Source organism: Styela clava, chromosome 1 (assembly GCF_964204865.1).
Source record: "Styela clava chromosome 1, kaStyClav1.hap1.2, whole genome shotgun sequence".
NCBI lineage: Eukaryota > Metazoa > Chordata > Ascidiacea > Stolidobranchia > Styelidae > Styela > Styela clava.
The window spans coordinates 11,221,486-11,238,128 of NC_135250.1; the positions used below are offsets into that span (position 1 = coordinate 11,221,486).

General features: G+C 34.6%; 3 protein-coding genes across 3 annotated transcripts; all 3 read right to left on the reverse strand.

The window, feature by feature from the left end:
- Positions 1-1,071: 1,071 nt before the first annotated feature.
- On the reverse strand, positions 1,072-9,494 carry LOC120340888 (DNA repair protein XRCC1-like). The gene is made up of 15 exons (XM_078109666.1): positions 9,374-9,494; positions 8,597-8,791; positions 8,006-8,164; positions 7,138-7,221; positions 6,596-6,728; positions 5,502-5,578; positions 5,061-5,166; positions 4,748-4,855; positions 4,016-4,193; positions 3,663-3,825; positions 3,402-3,453; positions 3,026-3,101; positions 2,642-2,748; positions 2,401-2,515; positions 1,072-1,316 (listed from the first exon to the last, which is right to left on the reverse strand). Exons 1-15 carry the CDS (start codon positions 9,422-9,424, stop codon positions 1,130-1,132), a joined length of 1,791 nt encoding a protein of 596 aa, XP_077965792.1. The 5' UTR covers positions 9,425-9,494; the 3' UTR covers positions 1,072-1,129.
- Positions 9,495-9,646: 152 nt separating this feature from the next.
- Positions 9,647-11,341, reverse strand: LOC120325448 (syntaxin-17-like). Its single transcript, XM_039391559.2, has one exon. The coding sequence runs from the start codon at positions 11,326-11,328 to the stop codon at positions 10,051-10,053; it is 1,278 nt and encodes a 425-aa protein (XP_039247493.2). The 5' UTR covers positions 11,329-11,341; the 3' UTR covers positions 9,647-10,050.
- Positions 11,342-11,425: 84 nt separating this feature from the next.
- On the reverse strand, positions 11,426-13,730 carry LOC120325449 (maspardin-like). The gene has a single exon (XM_039391560.2). It carries the CDS (start codon positions 13,591-13,593, stop codon positions 12,517-12,519), a length of 1,077 nt encoding a protein of 358 aa, XP_039247494.2. The 5' UTR covers positions 13,594-13,730; the 3' UTR covers positions 11,426-12,516.
- Positions 13,731-16,643: the final 2,913 nt, after the last annotated feature.

Here is a 16,643-nt window from a genome sequence, read left to right on the forward strand (position 1 = left end):
CTAAAGTCTCTATTTGAAGTGAATAATATAAAATAATCTTCTGAAGGTTGGCATCAATATTTTAATACCATACCGGTAACGCATAAAATTAGTAACTAAATGTAGTAGTCTACTGACTGTAGTAAAAAAATAACTGACAAGCAATGTCTAAAAATTATTCAGTAATTGAACTACTTTCAGACTTTAGAAGCGATTAATTAATACAGTACGGTACCGGTAATAACAATTAATTGTAAATTTTATGCTAAACTTCAACACGATAATGGTTATCAGACTATCCAGCAGTTCTCATACTGCTGCACTGAGATATCACGACTGTGTAGACTGCAGTAAAATTTCAACCGTGTTAGTGTATACCGGTACCGTAGGTACCCTACTGACAGACTGTCTGTACGAGCACTTTTCGCCACCAGTCTAAGGTATTTTCAAACAACTGATACGAAATTCACTAGTTCAATAAAGAACTACCAGTACAAATAATCAAAACACGCAGCTAAACAATCAACTGGAGAAATAACGCTAACCTTAACGAAATACAGGTGCATGGGAAAATATATTCAAGCCTGTCCATAGAAAATTCTGGAACTTTGACAACACGTACCATTCTTCTCGTTTTACAACAAAGAATTTTGGGGGGTTCCCCATCGGAAGCCACGGGTTGTAGCTCATTCTCAACACAATGATGTAATTATGTAAGACGTAATTTCATGCGAATTCGGTTTATGTCAAAGCGTGAGATTGGAACTAGTCTGAATGCGTACGGGCACGAGAATCACCAAACTCTACAATGCTGTGGATTAAGTCACTTCGTATCGTCATATACAACATGGGGATGCCCATACTGTCTTTATTCGCTTCACAGCGTCTAACCCTAACTCATATGCACAGCTGAGCACTGCCTTGAAGCTTCTTGCCAACAAGACTGAAAAATTACTTGAACTTGATCGTGGCACATTCTTATCATAATGAAGCAACGTCTGCTGTTCATTCAGCGGAAATGAAATGCCAATGAGAATATACAGCACTCCACTTTGTAGAAACTCTAAATCATCTATACAGTACTAACTGATCTGATAAATGAAGTGATATTATTCCGGGATATAAAATTTTATTGCAACATAAAAAAAAATCAAGATGGTGTCACAGCATAAGGTTGATAGGAAATTATCCTTTGTTGGGCTCCACACTGAAACAACCACCCCGGCCTGACAAAAACCAATCCGGCATTTTCAGTAAGAGCCTGATCAAAGTTATCATCCCAAGGTTGCTCAGTAATAATATATTCAACATCTTCATTCATGTACTCTGTGATTTTGCTGTATTGTAAGAGTATAAAACTATTAGGTTTATTATTAGGATTACATCAAAATATAAAAATAACATTCATATAAAATTGATTACTGCCACATTAGATATAAATACTCTGTGCTCGGTGAAGATCTGTTTATACAGCAAACATGTTAACCAGGGTGTGGAAATTTAGATGGATTATACCAAACCAGGGCCCCCATTCTCCAAACTTTGTAAAAAGATGCATTTATGAGCACGTAACCTTGTCTCTCAAAAACGTAGTTACGGAATCTCGTTAAGTGCGATTCACGAAACATCTCGTAAAAACTTTACGAACAGTCACGCCAGTTCTCTCGAAATCTTACGCACGGTCATCGTTGAACAAAAACCACTGTATGATCACTCAACCTATCACTCACAGCAGCCCGGCGCGGATAAGCCTATTTTGCAATGATCTCTGTTTTACATTTTGCAGCCAAACTACTTCTGTAACAGACAACAAAATAGATGAATATGTAATCCCATATTTGATGTTGGTACGCTGTTAGTTGGCATATATAAGTGGGTCCACAGCCACTAGACTACAGTCACTCTTACCAAAGTTGGGCCTTTATAAATTTTCGATACCAATTTTTGTATGCTAACACAACAGAATTTGTTGGGGTGCATGTCGCCATACTTGTCTAAGGCCAGTAAGGTATTGAACATGTATCCCGTCTTAGTTACACCGTTTAATTATTATGTAGATACTCTGTAAAATGAGAGAAGGCACTTAACGAGACGTCTGTTTTGGCACGCTAAAAATTCTCTCGCATATTAACGATACTTCGAGAATACCATTTTTGCATTTTACGAGAAAGTGGGTGCTTTACTAACACGTTAAACGATAAAGAAGTTTGGCGAATGGCGCCCCTGATAAGCTCAAAACATTTCAAACTTATAATGACTCGGCGTGTATCAGCAGATGCTCGTATAGACCCTAGTTTCAATTGAGTGGAGGTGTAAAATACTAATAGAAAAACTGGAAAGAAAATGAACAGGACTAGCTGAATACCACTTGGATACAGGGTTATCAAAATAAATCTTTTAAACTTGCAATCAGTTACTCACCCTCCACAGGCAACAATATGTCTCCTTGTTAACCTTCCAGTTTTTGAAGCAAATTTTCCATACATCATAAATGTCTTGTCATGAAAATAATCAGGCAATTCTGGTAAACCGTTTTCTATAAAATAGTAGAAAACCAGCTATAAATTTTGAGGTTATAAACGCCGACCTCCTATACGGAGAAAGAAACTCTATCAGCCCAATATAGAACATTGTTTATACTAAAATATGAAAATTATGTTACCTGCATGACTATTTGTTTCTGGTTCTTCATCTGTGCTAGCATTATATGGGTCTTCATCATTTGCATCATTTTCAACCTTTACTGGATCTTTTTGACGAGCCTTAACTCTGAAATAACAATGCAATGTCGATCATTTATCACCTTCGACGGAAGAACTAATGGATAAAATTTTAAAACAAGGTAATGACAACAACATAGTTGAAAGGAGAGGTTATTGAACAGGGCAGGGGGTGTCACCACAATTAAAGCTCAAGTTATTTTGCAATTTTGATAACATCAGTGGTCATTTGAATAGTTAAACTTGGCTCTATTTTATTGACTGCAAGATGATGATGAAAGAACAAGACAAGAAAATCAGAGGTGACAGAGGCTAGATTTACTAACTTTTCAATTTCATCTTCTGTATCACCTGCTTCTTCATCAGTAGAAACTCCATATGGATCTTCTTCTTCCTTCACATCTGATAAAGAAATTTGGCATATTGCTTAGTATATAGGAAGGTGATATTCAAAATTATGCTTTGACATGATTTAGCACTTTGATGACAAACCAAAATTCAATATTTTGATTCAATGTAGTTAGATAACATCAGATATATCGTTATATAAATATAAAGAAAAAATTGACTTTTATCACATGTTGTTTACTTAATAAAGAGATTATAGCACCAGTCTTCAATCACCCATTGCATCAGATGCTAGATGTAAAATTGGTGACAGTATAGCATGAGGTTATTCCAATAACTACCGTAATTGCTCACCATCTGAATCATCTTGTTGTGCAATTTTGTTGGAAACTGATTCATCTTTACCCTGTAGTGCAAATGTGCATAAGAAAATGAAACAACTAATTAACATATATGAATGTAGAACAGAGGCAGGTATATTGATGTACCATATACACAAATAACACTTTGAATAATTAAAATATTTCAGTAATGCCTGAAATATTATAAACCTAATAACTTTTTAGTTCATTTGCTTGTTGAATTAACGAAATAAAATTGTATGTTCCAGTTTACCTCATCTTCTGATGAAGAGTCAGATGGATCAGAACCCATGTTGTAATTTCTCCAAGATACTAATTCCTTTCTACCAGCACAATCATTGATCCATTCCTTCCTTACTATTTTTCCTCCTGATAAACTGACCTGCCGATATTTTGGTGTATTTGGAAAAGCACATCTAAATCAAATCAACAAATTTGAATAAAACAATTGAACGCTGAATTCTAAATACGATCTATACATTTTCTACAAATAATGAAAATCAGAATAAGTATTCAATAATGTTGTAAACATAGCAATCTATTTCAATATTGTCATATCAATGATTGAAAGGAATGAACTGAGCTCCACCAATGAGAGCAACTCACATAAGATGGGTGGAATCTTGTGTCCAGTCTCTTCTGTACTGAGCTCCCATTCCTAGAGCTTTGTCCCTCAGTTCACTCCTTAATGGATTCTGGAATCCACTTATGACGAAAACAACCCCACTTAGGATCTCATTATATGGTTTTTTCTTTCGCTTTTTGGATGTGGATGCTTGAGAAGCTGCGAAATATGATATACAAACTTATTAATGAGCCACTGAACCCACAAATTGAAATATAAACAAACGTTACAATATTATTTATGTGTACCTAATGCCCTGTTTGAATTTAAGAATGTTTGTCAGCAAGCAAGTCTGAATAAGGGTTCATTTGATCATCAACAAATTGAGAATAACAATACAGTCAATTGGGTTGGCAATACATAACATTGCCAACAGTGTATTGAATTGCCCAACTTCAGACATAAATTAGTTTGGACTGTTGATGGGCGATTGATGCTTCCAGTCATTTCTTTCTGCTATACAATGGCCTTTGCCGCTGCCTCGGACAAGACACCACACACAACAAAAATAAGTTTTGCTTTTCAGTTTTCAATTTTTTCTTAGGCTTTTAGGACTGTACAACTGAGACGAATCATGATACAGTCGCCCATAAGGCTTAATGGAGGCTAAGGCTTAACTAACAAATGTTCGTCAAATTGAATCCTCAATATCACACATTTTAAAAATTGTTAAAATGACCTAATTATCATCAATTTAAATTCCACAAACTCACTATTTTTTTGGCGACTGTTTGCAGGTGTTCGGGATTGACTTGTAACCTGATTTGAAGATGAAGTTTTGGTTGCTTTGGGAGTATTGCTTGTCTTCTGCTTTAATGCATCTGCGACATTGCAAAAATTAAAAACAATGAGACATTCACTGAGACTAATTCAGATCTTAAATGTAATTCACAACATTCACTTCTGGTTTCATTCTCACGTTTGAATATGTTATTTCTACATTCTGTGCATTTGGTAATAATTTTCAATAATATCAGAATAGGACACTAGGCATTGAAGGCATTTAGGTGTTATTTAATTCCATACCAAATTTGATAGGAGTTGCTTTAGCTGAGTTTGATGTTGACCGAGGTTGATCAACTTTCCTTCGCTTCTGTTCAACTTCTTTTCTGTCTGGTGACCCTGATCTTCGCTATATAATAATAAACCACAATGAATATTCATTGAGCAATGTGAAAATGTAAATTTGTGGGGATTTTTAAGTAACCCAACCCAATCACTTGATAAATTATATATCCACAAGTTCTCAACAAAAATGGGTAGTCACTGTAGTTGCTCCATTTGATTGGTGTGTGGGTTTGCCTGCAACAGATTAAACATGCACAGCTGCTTGGTAAATTTTTGTTTTTGCATCACCATGTAACTTCTAAAATATATGTGGACTGACAGAAATATATATACATTCTATTCTATTGACAAAATCAATTTTGCAAAATTCACTATTGAAATATAGTGAGCATAACATACCCTAGAGCTAGATGAATCTCTTTCTACTTCTTTTTTAGCTTGGCCAACAGTGTTGATATCACGCTTTTGTTCCATACCTAAATATGGTTATTTCAAAATAAAACACATGTAACATCGTGTGAAATTAGAGTCAAGTGATAGTTGAGATAATAAGAATTTAAATCGTACATATTGCTTCCTTCTTAAACTTTGTAGACAATATTCGACACGCAGACACAAAGGAAAGATTAAATTTGGAATGTAGTATTGAAATGATTTGGCAACGAATATTGATTTGGTCATACTTGGTGTTAATATATCAGCGCATTAATAATATAAATTTTAGACTAGTTTAAGTTCCATGTCCATGTATATCCATAACTCACTATCTCTGGTTTAGTACTGACTAGTACTGAAAACATTTTATTCAATTTTAAAAAATTTCAAGACATTAATTGATTAAATTAAAGTCACTAATTATCCCAGCTTATATATAGCCACCAGAGCTGTCCGTCCAGTAATCAGTAACTTTCAGTAATCAGTATGCCCATCCAATGTTAAGCAAATCAATGGTACATTTAGTTGATATTTCAAATGAAAACCAGAAAACCCAGACAACCTTATCCATTCCCTTTTACACCATATACTAACCTGAGAATTCTTATATGCATAATTAAAATAGTGAATATGGGGGGAGCTGACTCTGACGGTCGTATCGCTCCTCCCAGTTTATACCGAAAAACTCTACATGTTATTGTATATATTTTTCTTGTTGCTATTGTTCCATTTTTTTTCTTCTAGTTGACGAAAAATAAATCTCTCTCTCTCTCTATACAAACAAGATTCATCAGGACAATATTATTTTAGTAATACATAATAGTAAATCATTTGGCTTTGACTATCACTATAATTTAAAAGTGTATTTTTAGTTTGTTTAGTAGATTCCCGTTTAACTTGTCTAGTTTTCAAACCACTTTGAATTTCAAAAAATTTGTCATCCATTCATTGACCTGATGAATCGTGTGTTGTTTGTAAAGATATTCGAAACATCGAGGCAAAATATTGTATCGTTTTCATCAAAGAGGGTGAGTATATTGATCACCATGGATACCAACTTGTATTTAAATTTTCTTTCTTTGCCATTTGGTACATCTTCATTGACATTCCAGGTGGAATAGATTGGGAATCATCAGTTTCTTCTTTAATTTTAAAACTGCCGAATGTTTTTCGACCATCATTAGTTTTTTGCTGAAAATAAATATTCTATAAACTTACAGAAAACGCCAACAAAAATCACAACACTAGTCATTATATTATGAAACAATTCTGACTAGTACTGGGTGACCCAATATACAAGTTATTTGAATTGGAAAATATTCTAGAGAGAACATAAGTTTTGTGCAAAACGTCCTAGATTACTGAAACTTTTCGGTACAACCATACACAAACAGAAGTTCAAGGGTAAAATAATTTTTTTCTTCTTCATAGAATTGATCACGAAATTTATCGGTTTCCTTTTTTGTGTCTCCCTGTATATCACAGGCTTACTAATTTCATACAAGGAAAAATAATTTGCCCATGTCCAAACGTCAATACAGCAAAACCACAAATAAATTCTTCAATCGCACCGACTTAAATTAAAACCATGTTGAAATACCTTGACAGGAACCTCTGGTTCCTTTTGTTCAATATCATCATCTGTGGTATGAAATTTAATGAAAGATAAACCATATGTTGATCTCTGTAAAAATAATGTAAAACAAAGAATATAAAATAGGGAAACATTATATAGAACGCTTAGGCTCCATCAGGAACTTCTGCAAAAAGCATTCATGATTGCTGCTTAACAATGGGAATTGAAAAATCAAAGCTAGACCCAAGTAATTTGAGAGTCGCACTGTTATATAAAACAAAATATTTTTGTTCAAGTTAACGCTTAGGCTCCATCAGGAACTTCTGCAAAAAGCATTCATGATTGCTGCTTAACAATGGGAATTGAAAAATCAAAGCTAGACCCAGGTAATTTGAGAGTCGCACTGTTATATAAAACAAAATATTTTTGTGCAAGGATGCAGCAGCCAGAAACATTCATAAACTACATAGAATAATTATCTTTATTCTTGCTACAGTATCCTTGCATTATACCGTATAAGGATCCACAAGCACAAAGTCATTGAGCCAAGAAAGATAGTCTTGCATAACCCCAGCAAATAGATATGAAAAAATTAGTTTCTTATTGAGAATTACTGATTTTATTTATTAATGTATTATATTATAAGGTTTTTAAATACACCAATGTTTTATAAATGAAGAACAGATGCAAAAAGGATGATCCCTTGACATTTTATATTCAACAAGAACTTGGTGAGCAGGCCAATATGATTGCACCAAAGTATCAAATATGTCTGATTAATTCATGAATTACAGAAATCGAGTTTTCATTCCAAGTCCAATACACCAAATGTTTTTTATGCATTGTTAATTCTAAAATGATTTACAGAATAATAAAACCCTGAATGATGAACCTTATTAAATGGCTGGGTACAAACAACTTTAACCAGGTCCCATTTTTGTGATGCAATGTCTGATGTAAGTTTGTCTTTGTTAAAGATTCTGACTCTATTGGGTGGTGAACCTTGTCTGCTTTCTTGGGGACTCATGAATGAGGATGCGACAAGAATAACCTGAAATTAAGTAAATAGTTATTGAGAGGAAACTTAAGAACTTATCAAGAGGGAACCGAAGCCACCAGAAATTTCAATGGATTTAGCTTCGAACCATTCAATTATTTTTTCACATTCATAATTTCTTAATACTTTATAAGAAAATCTTTTGCAGCTTAAAATTTTTCATAAATTTAATTTCTAAAAATAAATCTAAAGTTTCAAGTTAAAAGGCATATTTAAAATTTGAATTTGAAAATTTGTCTGCATTTATTAAGCTGGTATTTTATGATAGTGATTCATCATACCAAAAAACCCTCAATGGCTTAGGAGCCGGAACCCAGCTAGAGTTGGAAAATTTAAGTTCTGGATCTGGGTCCTATGCCATTTCAAACCAAAACACTGATATTTAATGCACATATTAAACCTACTACTTGGCACAATTCCACTTGCCTGATATTGCACATTGTCATTGCTCGATCTTCCAACCAAAACTTCAATAAAAGCCGATCCTTCGTTTGCTATATCAATGCTTGATAACTGAGTTGATTTTTCAAGTTGGAAAACAATGCACGCCTGTTTCTCACCTGCAGCACATTTCCATTTCCGTGATGAGTCTTCATTGAGAAGGTTGTCAGCTTTATGTGGCTGTTGTATAATAAATTTAATAATGAAATGTTGGAAAATAAACACACTGATATCAGGCTATAACCCAGGGTCAAGAAAAATGTCTTATTTATAAAATCAATTGTGTAAGACACGGAGTAGTAATGCATTTTTCCCACGCAGTAAGGCATAATTTTGTATTCCATATCTGAAGTTTACAAATGATTCAAAAGTCATGGTGCACAATCAGACAAATATGTTTCTATAGTTTCGTTTGATGAAATCTTCACTCTTGCTGGAGCATCTTTGCATTATATGCATGAGGAGCTACTGCCACATTGCAGGTTAATGACAAGTGAATAATTTCATAGAAACTCAATCGAAAACTGAAGTTCTAAAAACTTTATATTATACCTTTGTTATATTGAAACGGCATAAACATGATTTCAATAAAAAAATGTTATTTTCCCAGTGATAATTTAATCAAAAAAAAAGTTTTTCATAGCACTAATTTCAAATTTTATTTTACGTAAATCTATGGTCACCACTAATTGACAAATAAAACGAGAAAGAAATCTTTCACTTTAACCCCAAAAAGCAAAAATTTTGAATTTAAGTACTTACAGTTTCTTCGCTACTGAACGAGACAATATGCTTTATTTTTACAACAGGCATTTTATAATCTAGATACCATCACCTATGGAAAGAAACATATTCTATTCTAAAACAAAATTTAAACATAAATAATACTAGAGAAGGCATAACAAAATTCAACAAATAAAAGAATTCATGAGCAAGTGATAACTGATTGTTACACAAATGACCACAGAGTATTTCTAACTTAAATAAAAGTTCAATCCAAATTTTAACCGATTTTCAAAATTTTAATGAATAATTTGTTAACAACGTATTTGAAATTTTCTAGTATGATTGAGATCAGAATTTATTTAACAAATATAACATCCTTTTTAAAGCATGGAGGTGCCAGTCCTAATTAACACAAAGCAATCAAAGCAGGGGAGAGACTATAAAAATAAGAAAGCCAACGATGGAGGAAAATAGGTATATATAAGTGCAGAAGATTACCAAGCAGTTGGTTGAATCGAAAACATATTTGGTATGTGTCACTTGGTGGAAACTTCAAAACTCTAAATTTGATACAATTGTCATGTTTTTAAATTTCAATTCAAATAAATACTGATTAATCATACAGAAACAATTTGAAAGTATAGTTGAAATATGGTAACATAGTCATGTATTCAACGGAACGAATAAAATTTCAAATTGTGAAATATGTACTGCTATGTTGTAGTATCATCATCAATAACATTGTCAGTTTCTTCGTGTTTTTGTTTTATCTCTTTCATTTCAAAACTATTAGCATCTTGCCTCTTTTTGAGAGCTTTACCCCCTTGGTAACCAATTATAGTTCCAGTGACACCAGCTGCTGCTAGGCCTGTCGTGACACTCCCAAGCTTAAATCCTGCGACCATCCCAATTGGACCTCCTACAGCACCACCAACGACAGCACCTAAAATTGGAAACATGGCAGCTTTTAGTATTGTTGCTTTTCTTAATTGTGATTTCCCTTCGTTTATATTAGTTTCAGCGTCTTCAATATTACTTGATATGTCATCCACCATCTTACCCTGATCATGAACAAGGGAAGAAAAATCGTTCATTACTGTGTTTAAATCCACAATGTCTTTTCGTAATTTATCCCACCATTCCTCAACATTTGCTTCCTCCTGCCGACTATCCAATTCTAAGATTTGGAAATTTGATTCATCTGCTTCTTCTGCAGAAGATGTGTCATCATCTTGTTTTTCGTACGCCCCATATTCATTTAAGTCCCCTCTGCTAGAACAACTTGACTCTATGACAAGTCTATTACCACGCAACTGCACAAATGCATCCTCATGTATGTTTTTTTCTTCAGGCATATTGGATATATTTTCACTAGAGCCGTGGTAATTTGATACAAAATGATCTCCAACTGTATGACTTGAAATAGATGTACCTGAAACAGAAGACTGTAATAGTCTGTTACCAACAGTTTCTGGATTATCTTTATTGCTTCGTTGATCCAAGGAACCTACAATTGATCCGTCACTTTTTAATCCTTCATCATGTATTTCTAAAAATTCATTTATAGATGCTTTCGCTTTTTCTTTTGCCAAATCCAGATGTTGGTCAAAAATAGGTAAATCTTCTTCAATAACTCTAGCCCTAAGTAATTCCATTTCATTAATATTTCTAGTCAGTTGTTGTACCGTTCTGCCAGAATTTATATATTCTTCTTGTAATTTCCAAAATTCTTTTGACTTTCTCCATTTTCTAATATTGCATTGATGTCTGTGAAGCCTGTCCAAATCGGCTGGTAATGCTACATTAACAAATGTGTGTACAGAGCTTTCAACTCTTCGAAATGGTACAGTTCCTTTGTGTTGTACGAGTTTTATTCCTAAATCATCCTCTTCGTCATCTAAAAGTTCACCATTGACCTGTTCTGGTGGTTTTTTGTTTGTGTTTATAAAATCCAACGGATTCCTGAATAAATACGGGAGTTTCCAATTCATAGTGCCAAAGTTGAATCTTTTAAAACAAATTTCACAGTACAATCACCAGCTGGATTTATTCGAAACACCATCGATTGAATAAAATATAAAGTAACACCTGAAAAAAAAATCACACAATTTTACAGGCTGTAATTTCTTGGCAAAAACTGAAAATGTGAAATGAAATCAAGCAATATATGTAATGAATATTCACACATTGACAGAAATGTGAAATAACTTTATTGATATGAAATTGCAAAACTTTACGTAAATATTTATTACATTTTGTGGTCTAATACTTGGTTTTCATATATACTACTATGCGCCGTAGGCGGTCATGGGTTTTTTGATCGACTCCAAAAATAAGTATACACATAGATTCCCTTTTTAAACAATATTTATCTCCCTCAAGTGGTGAGCGACACTTGACATCAATTTTTACAGCACCAGTGATAAAAAGGCAATAATCAAACAATGCATATAAAGATATAAGAGGAACATATCAGCAAAAGACAAAAAAACTTCATTTATAATGATATAATGCAGTAGGTACAAAGCTATAGGGTCGATAGACAATACATAACTACAAAATATACCTCTGAAATGCATATTACACAAATAAAACTAACAATTTCGTCATATCGCCACAGTAAAACCAAAGTACTGCAGTTTATGTGACAGGGACTTCTCTCCTTATTGAAGAAGGACATCTTTTTTCAAAGCTATCTGTATCAACTTTATTTTAGGTAGTAATGTCCTGGCTGTTAGAAGCAAACTATTACAAAATGGTGTTTTTCTCAAAAACCTCAAAATGTGACAATAGCTACGGTAACTTGATTTTACTGCGGCGATATTGTTTTCAGTTTTTGTAACACTTGATCTGTATATGATAAGGTTGACATGACCACCACTCCATGAAAGTAAATGAGTTTATGGCAACAAATAAGCAGAACCTACATCCACATTAATAAGCACTCTGAGTAACATATTCAAGGATCAGGAATAGTTTCAGCTTGTTTTTTTCTTGATAAGCAGAAGCAAAAAAAACATATTTTTTATCATAGTAACATACATGCCCAATGGCAGCAGTTGGCATGATCTATTCTATAACATGAAGATTCAAACAATTTATAACTGGTAGACTATGCTCTAGTCTGGCCACTATTCGTTATTGCACAGTTGATAGCAAGAATAAAATAAATGGACATTTTAGATAGGAAAATCGATCGGTTCATTATCATCAACTTCAATTGTCGGAGGTTCATTCATGGACATTTCATCATCTGAATCTTTATTTAACTTTGACAAATCTAATAACGTCTTTGGCTTCGTATCATCATTTTCGCTATTTTCCTCCTGAAAAATTTCATCTGATGGAACAGCTTGCATAGAAGGTGATAAATTGGTCGCATCATGGGGGCTTGGTGCTTCTCGAGCTGAAGCTTTAGTTCCTTCGAAAGACTTTAGGTGAATTCTTAGATGCAAATTAACTTCAGAAGATCTGCTTAAATATGGAAAATTACCACCTGTCTTTAAGTGAGCCCGCTTTGCATTTGGAAAGCATTTGTACATGTCATCCTTAACACTTTGTGACAAGGCACTTTCATCAAAAACATCCATTAACGTAACAGCAATGTGTTGTAAGGAATGTGGCTTTCTAACATAATCCCCGTTACAATGAAGTACGAGACGTGATGCAATTTCTTGTTGAGTGAGATTTTCAAGACACTCAACAACGAAATCTGTTGCATCCGCTTGAGGGGCATCCGTAACATCTCGAGTGAAACTGCCCATTACCAGTCGTTTCAAAAGAAAACCAGGTATGAGCCAAAAAGCTGATGATGCTCTCGTGTATTTGAACACAGAAGTATCTGTAAAGCCATTGCATAAAACTATTGAAGCAATATATGGCGTATTACGCATTCTTTCAGCAAACTTAAGACCAAGATAAGCACCCAGCGAGCAACCAAATATATGTATCTGATCCAAGTGAAGATGATCAATAATTTTTCGTAGGCCAACGCAAAATTCTTCAACGGTCCAGTAAACTGGATAATCCAATGCTATTGTTCTATACCCCATGCCGGAAAGACCCAACACTTGCCGGTAAAAAACATCAGCTTTTCCAGCCGCTGGTGGGAGACAAATAATTGGGCATTTTACAGTCTTTGGTCCAGCATCATATAAGCTCCAAACTTTTGAATCCCCTTCATCTACAATCACTCTTTTCAATGGAACTGCATTACGGAAACTAAGGTATTCATTGGTTGCGACCAATTTATTCATACCTCAATTCTTTGTGTTCAAAAATTAAAATTATCTCGTGGAAAAACCAATATTGGCATGACAGGCAAGAAAATGACCGTCTTAGCCTTCGATATCATAGATAACCTCACGAACAAACTGAAATAAAATGTTGAGATTATAAGAAATAGATGAATGAGATAATGAAAGGCTTTTAGCTCACATGTTTTACCATTATCATGAAGTAAATGGCTCTGCGGTTTAGCTAGAGATGGGCAATATAGAATACTGAATCCGGAAGATTCGAATCCAAAAGGAATCGATACCAGATTCGGCTTCCCCCTCTTCGACGCCGTGCGTCAATTTTTGCATTTCGGATTTCTAAATATTAATCAGTGACGAGCGTTTTCTCTCGCAATGAAATCTCTCTCGTTTGATTATACTTGCGTTTTCTCAAGAACCCGCAAAAGCGGGCAGACATCAAACACGGTAATCCCAGCTTGCATATTCAGAATGCGAGAACGGCGGTATTGCACCTTTTTTGTGCTTTACAATTTTACTATCTAGTTCGCTTATAATAATACTGTAATAATTATTATTAGTGCCGTACAAATCGAACCATGCTCTCACGATAAAGAGCGTGCACACACTCAAAGCAAAAAGTAATTTGTTAAAATTCTTATTTTTCATTGTCCTATTTGGTAACGAATAAAATCCAATGCTCAGGGTATTTTCAATTAAATACAAAAGTAGTAGTATATTCACGATTTTGCTTTTTTAAATTACTCTATATACTAATTCCACACCCGACATGGACTGGCAACTGGACAAGAGGCCGTAATTCGCCACATGATTAAGCCGTCTTATTACCTTTCCTGTCCCCGGGATAAATATGTAAATCCTATCCTTAGTTATAATGACAACACTAAAACATTACCGTAACAGTTTGAACTGTAGCACAAGTCTGCAAGTGAAAATAAACTCACAGACTCAATTCAGCAATCTGGCAATTGAAATTCTAACTTTTTTTAAATTTCAGGTTGTGTGCTACCTTAATACAGTAATACTGTAATATACCACTAGTAATCAAAATCAATCGGCACATAAATACCAATACCAGACACTGGCAAACACACACACATATGCTAATGACAGGAATAAAAATAAATTTAGGCAATGGTAATAAGCAATTAAGATTTTTTAAAACTTAATAAATTGTAATAATATAAAAAACATGGCACATAGTTTGATAGAAAATACCGTCAAAGTAGGCCTATGACCATATTCATCGATGCATACCATGGCGTTACCACATTCTTCTTCTACTGCCTGTCTATTTTTTGGTGCCTGTCGTTACACCTACGCCAGTTCACTATCCTCAAAATAGGCATCATTTGCGATTGCATATTGCAGGAAGAATATTTTTATTTTTATTTGTCAAAAAGAAGAATATTTCAGGGGTCAAAGGTTGGACAACGCAAATCAGTTTCCCCGACCCTTGATCCCAGAAAAACTCTCCCTATACCAGTGGTTATCAACCAGGGGGCCACGAAGCAGTTCGAGAAGGCCACGACAAAAGGCTAATAATTGATCCTAAAAGACTTCGTTAGCATACTCTCTTTTTATAATAAATTCTCTGTTGAAGCGTTCACCTCAGTTAAATTGCCTGAATAGGTTAATATGTATTGTACTATCGTAATATAGACGGAAAAACCCATTTGTAAATTCCTAACGCCCAAAATACGAAATGGAACGACAGTCACTTTGGCTTTATCAAAGTAAATCGAGATGACAGAGAATTTCCCCAATACTTGCATTGCTCGTATGTAATTAGCAATGAATCATTAAGTCCATCCAATGACATATAATAACATGTCATTGGTCCATCTAAACTCTAAAACCACCGTGACAAAAATCATCCCGGGTAAAAGCGTTGATATCGAATTCTTGAAGTTCTATCGAAGTTCGGGTTTTTGCCGGAGGGAAAGCCCGCTTTTGAATGCAGCGTTGAAATGACATATCAGATTCTTACCCACTACTCAGAAAGAAAATTGTTTTGTCGCATTTGTCGCAAGTTGCGATTCGCAACTTATCTGTAATTCGTCAGACAGTCCCAAGCGATTCTCATTGATTGTATACTAGAAAGCTCTTACTTTCTTGTCCGTGGTTTGCTTTTGCATTTCATAAACGGTAGTAAAAACATAATACAATCCAACACGTTTAGTTTCTCAAAATGGCAAACAGGGGGGCCATGAGGGCAAATAGGCGCCGGATGGGGGCCACGAGCCATAAAAGGTTGAGAACCACTGCCCTATACCTTACTATTAGAAAATCTTGAATGTTTATTTTGCGAGTGTTTTGCAGAGTTGACACTTAGGAACTGATTTACATGTTCAAAACCATTATTTTTGTTAAAATATACGACCCTGCGCTACTTACAGGTACTAACAGCTAATTTTAACCTAGTCTATCGCAGCTTCTCCGGGACTAATTTTTGATTATTGAAACTAAACCAGGGATTCCCAAACTCTTTATCTCAATTATCCAGTTTCGATTAGGCTGAGTTTTTATTTCCCATTACATATGGACTCTCATGAAAAGAATAATTTTCTCGGTAATAATAATTGGTAAGACTTTCTATAATAAAGGCTTGCAATTGGTGTAGAAGTTGAAACCCCATGAGAACATTCATTGCGTCGTCTAGCATCCCAAAGTAGTGACGATTCGTGTAAAGAAAACCGGTGTTATTCATCGAATAGAACAATCCAACGCATAAAATTACAAAGAACGCATCAGACTCAGAGTTTACATTACACCATCCATATCAACTTTGCTGTTTTTTAGATATGATAGACTGGAAATCTGAATCTATTTTTGAAAATGCGCATTGCTATTCGACAAGGAGATCCGTTCATCTTTGACGCCGCAGACGTACTCGGCAGAATATCAGCACACTCCACGAGACAAAGTTCCATCCATGTCCCACCGATGTTATGGAACTTTAGGACCTTGCTATTCACTGGAGAACAAGAGGTAGTCACTATCGCCTTTGAACTCATTTGAAATTGTCCAATGTAGTCGAATCTGCTTTT

Excerpts from the sequence above, each read along its gene's own strand:
- LOC120340888 (XM_078109666.1), bottom strand. The coding sequence starts at position 9,424 with ATGCCTGTTGTAAAAATAAAGCATATTGTCTCGTTCAGTAGCGAAGAA. Across the intron at positions 7,222-8,005 it reads GTACCCAGCCATTTAATAAG|AGATCAACATATGGTTTATC; the intron begins GTTCATCATTCA and ends TTATTTTTACAG. Across the intron at positions 1,317-2,400 it reads CATATTGTTGCCTGTGGAGG|CAAAATCACAGAGTACATGA; the intron begins GTGAGTAACTGA and ends CTTACAATACAG.
- LOC120325449 (XM_039391560.2), bottom strand. The coding sequence starts at position 13,593 with ATGAATAAATTGGTCGCAACCAATGAATACCTTAGTTTCCGTAATGCA.
- LOC120325448 (XM_039391559.2), bottom strand. The coding sequence starts at position 11,328 with ATGAATTGGAAACTCCCGTATTTATTCAGGAATCCGTTGGATTTTATA.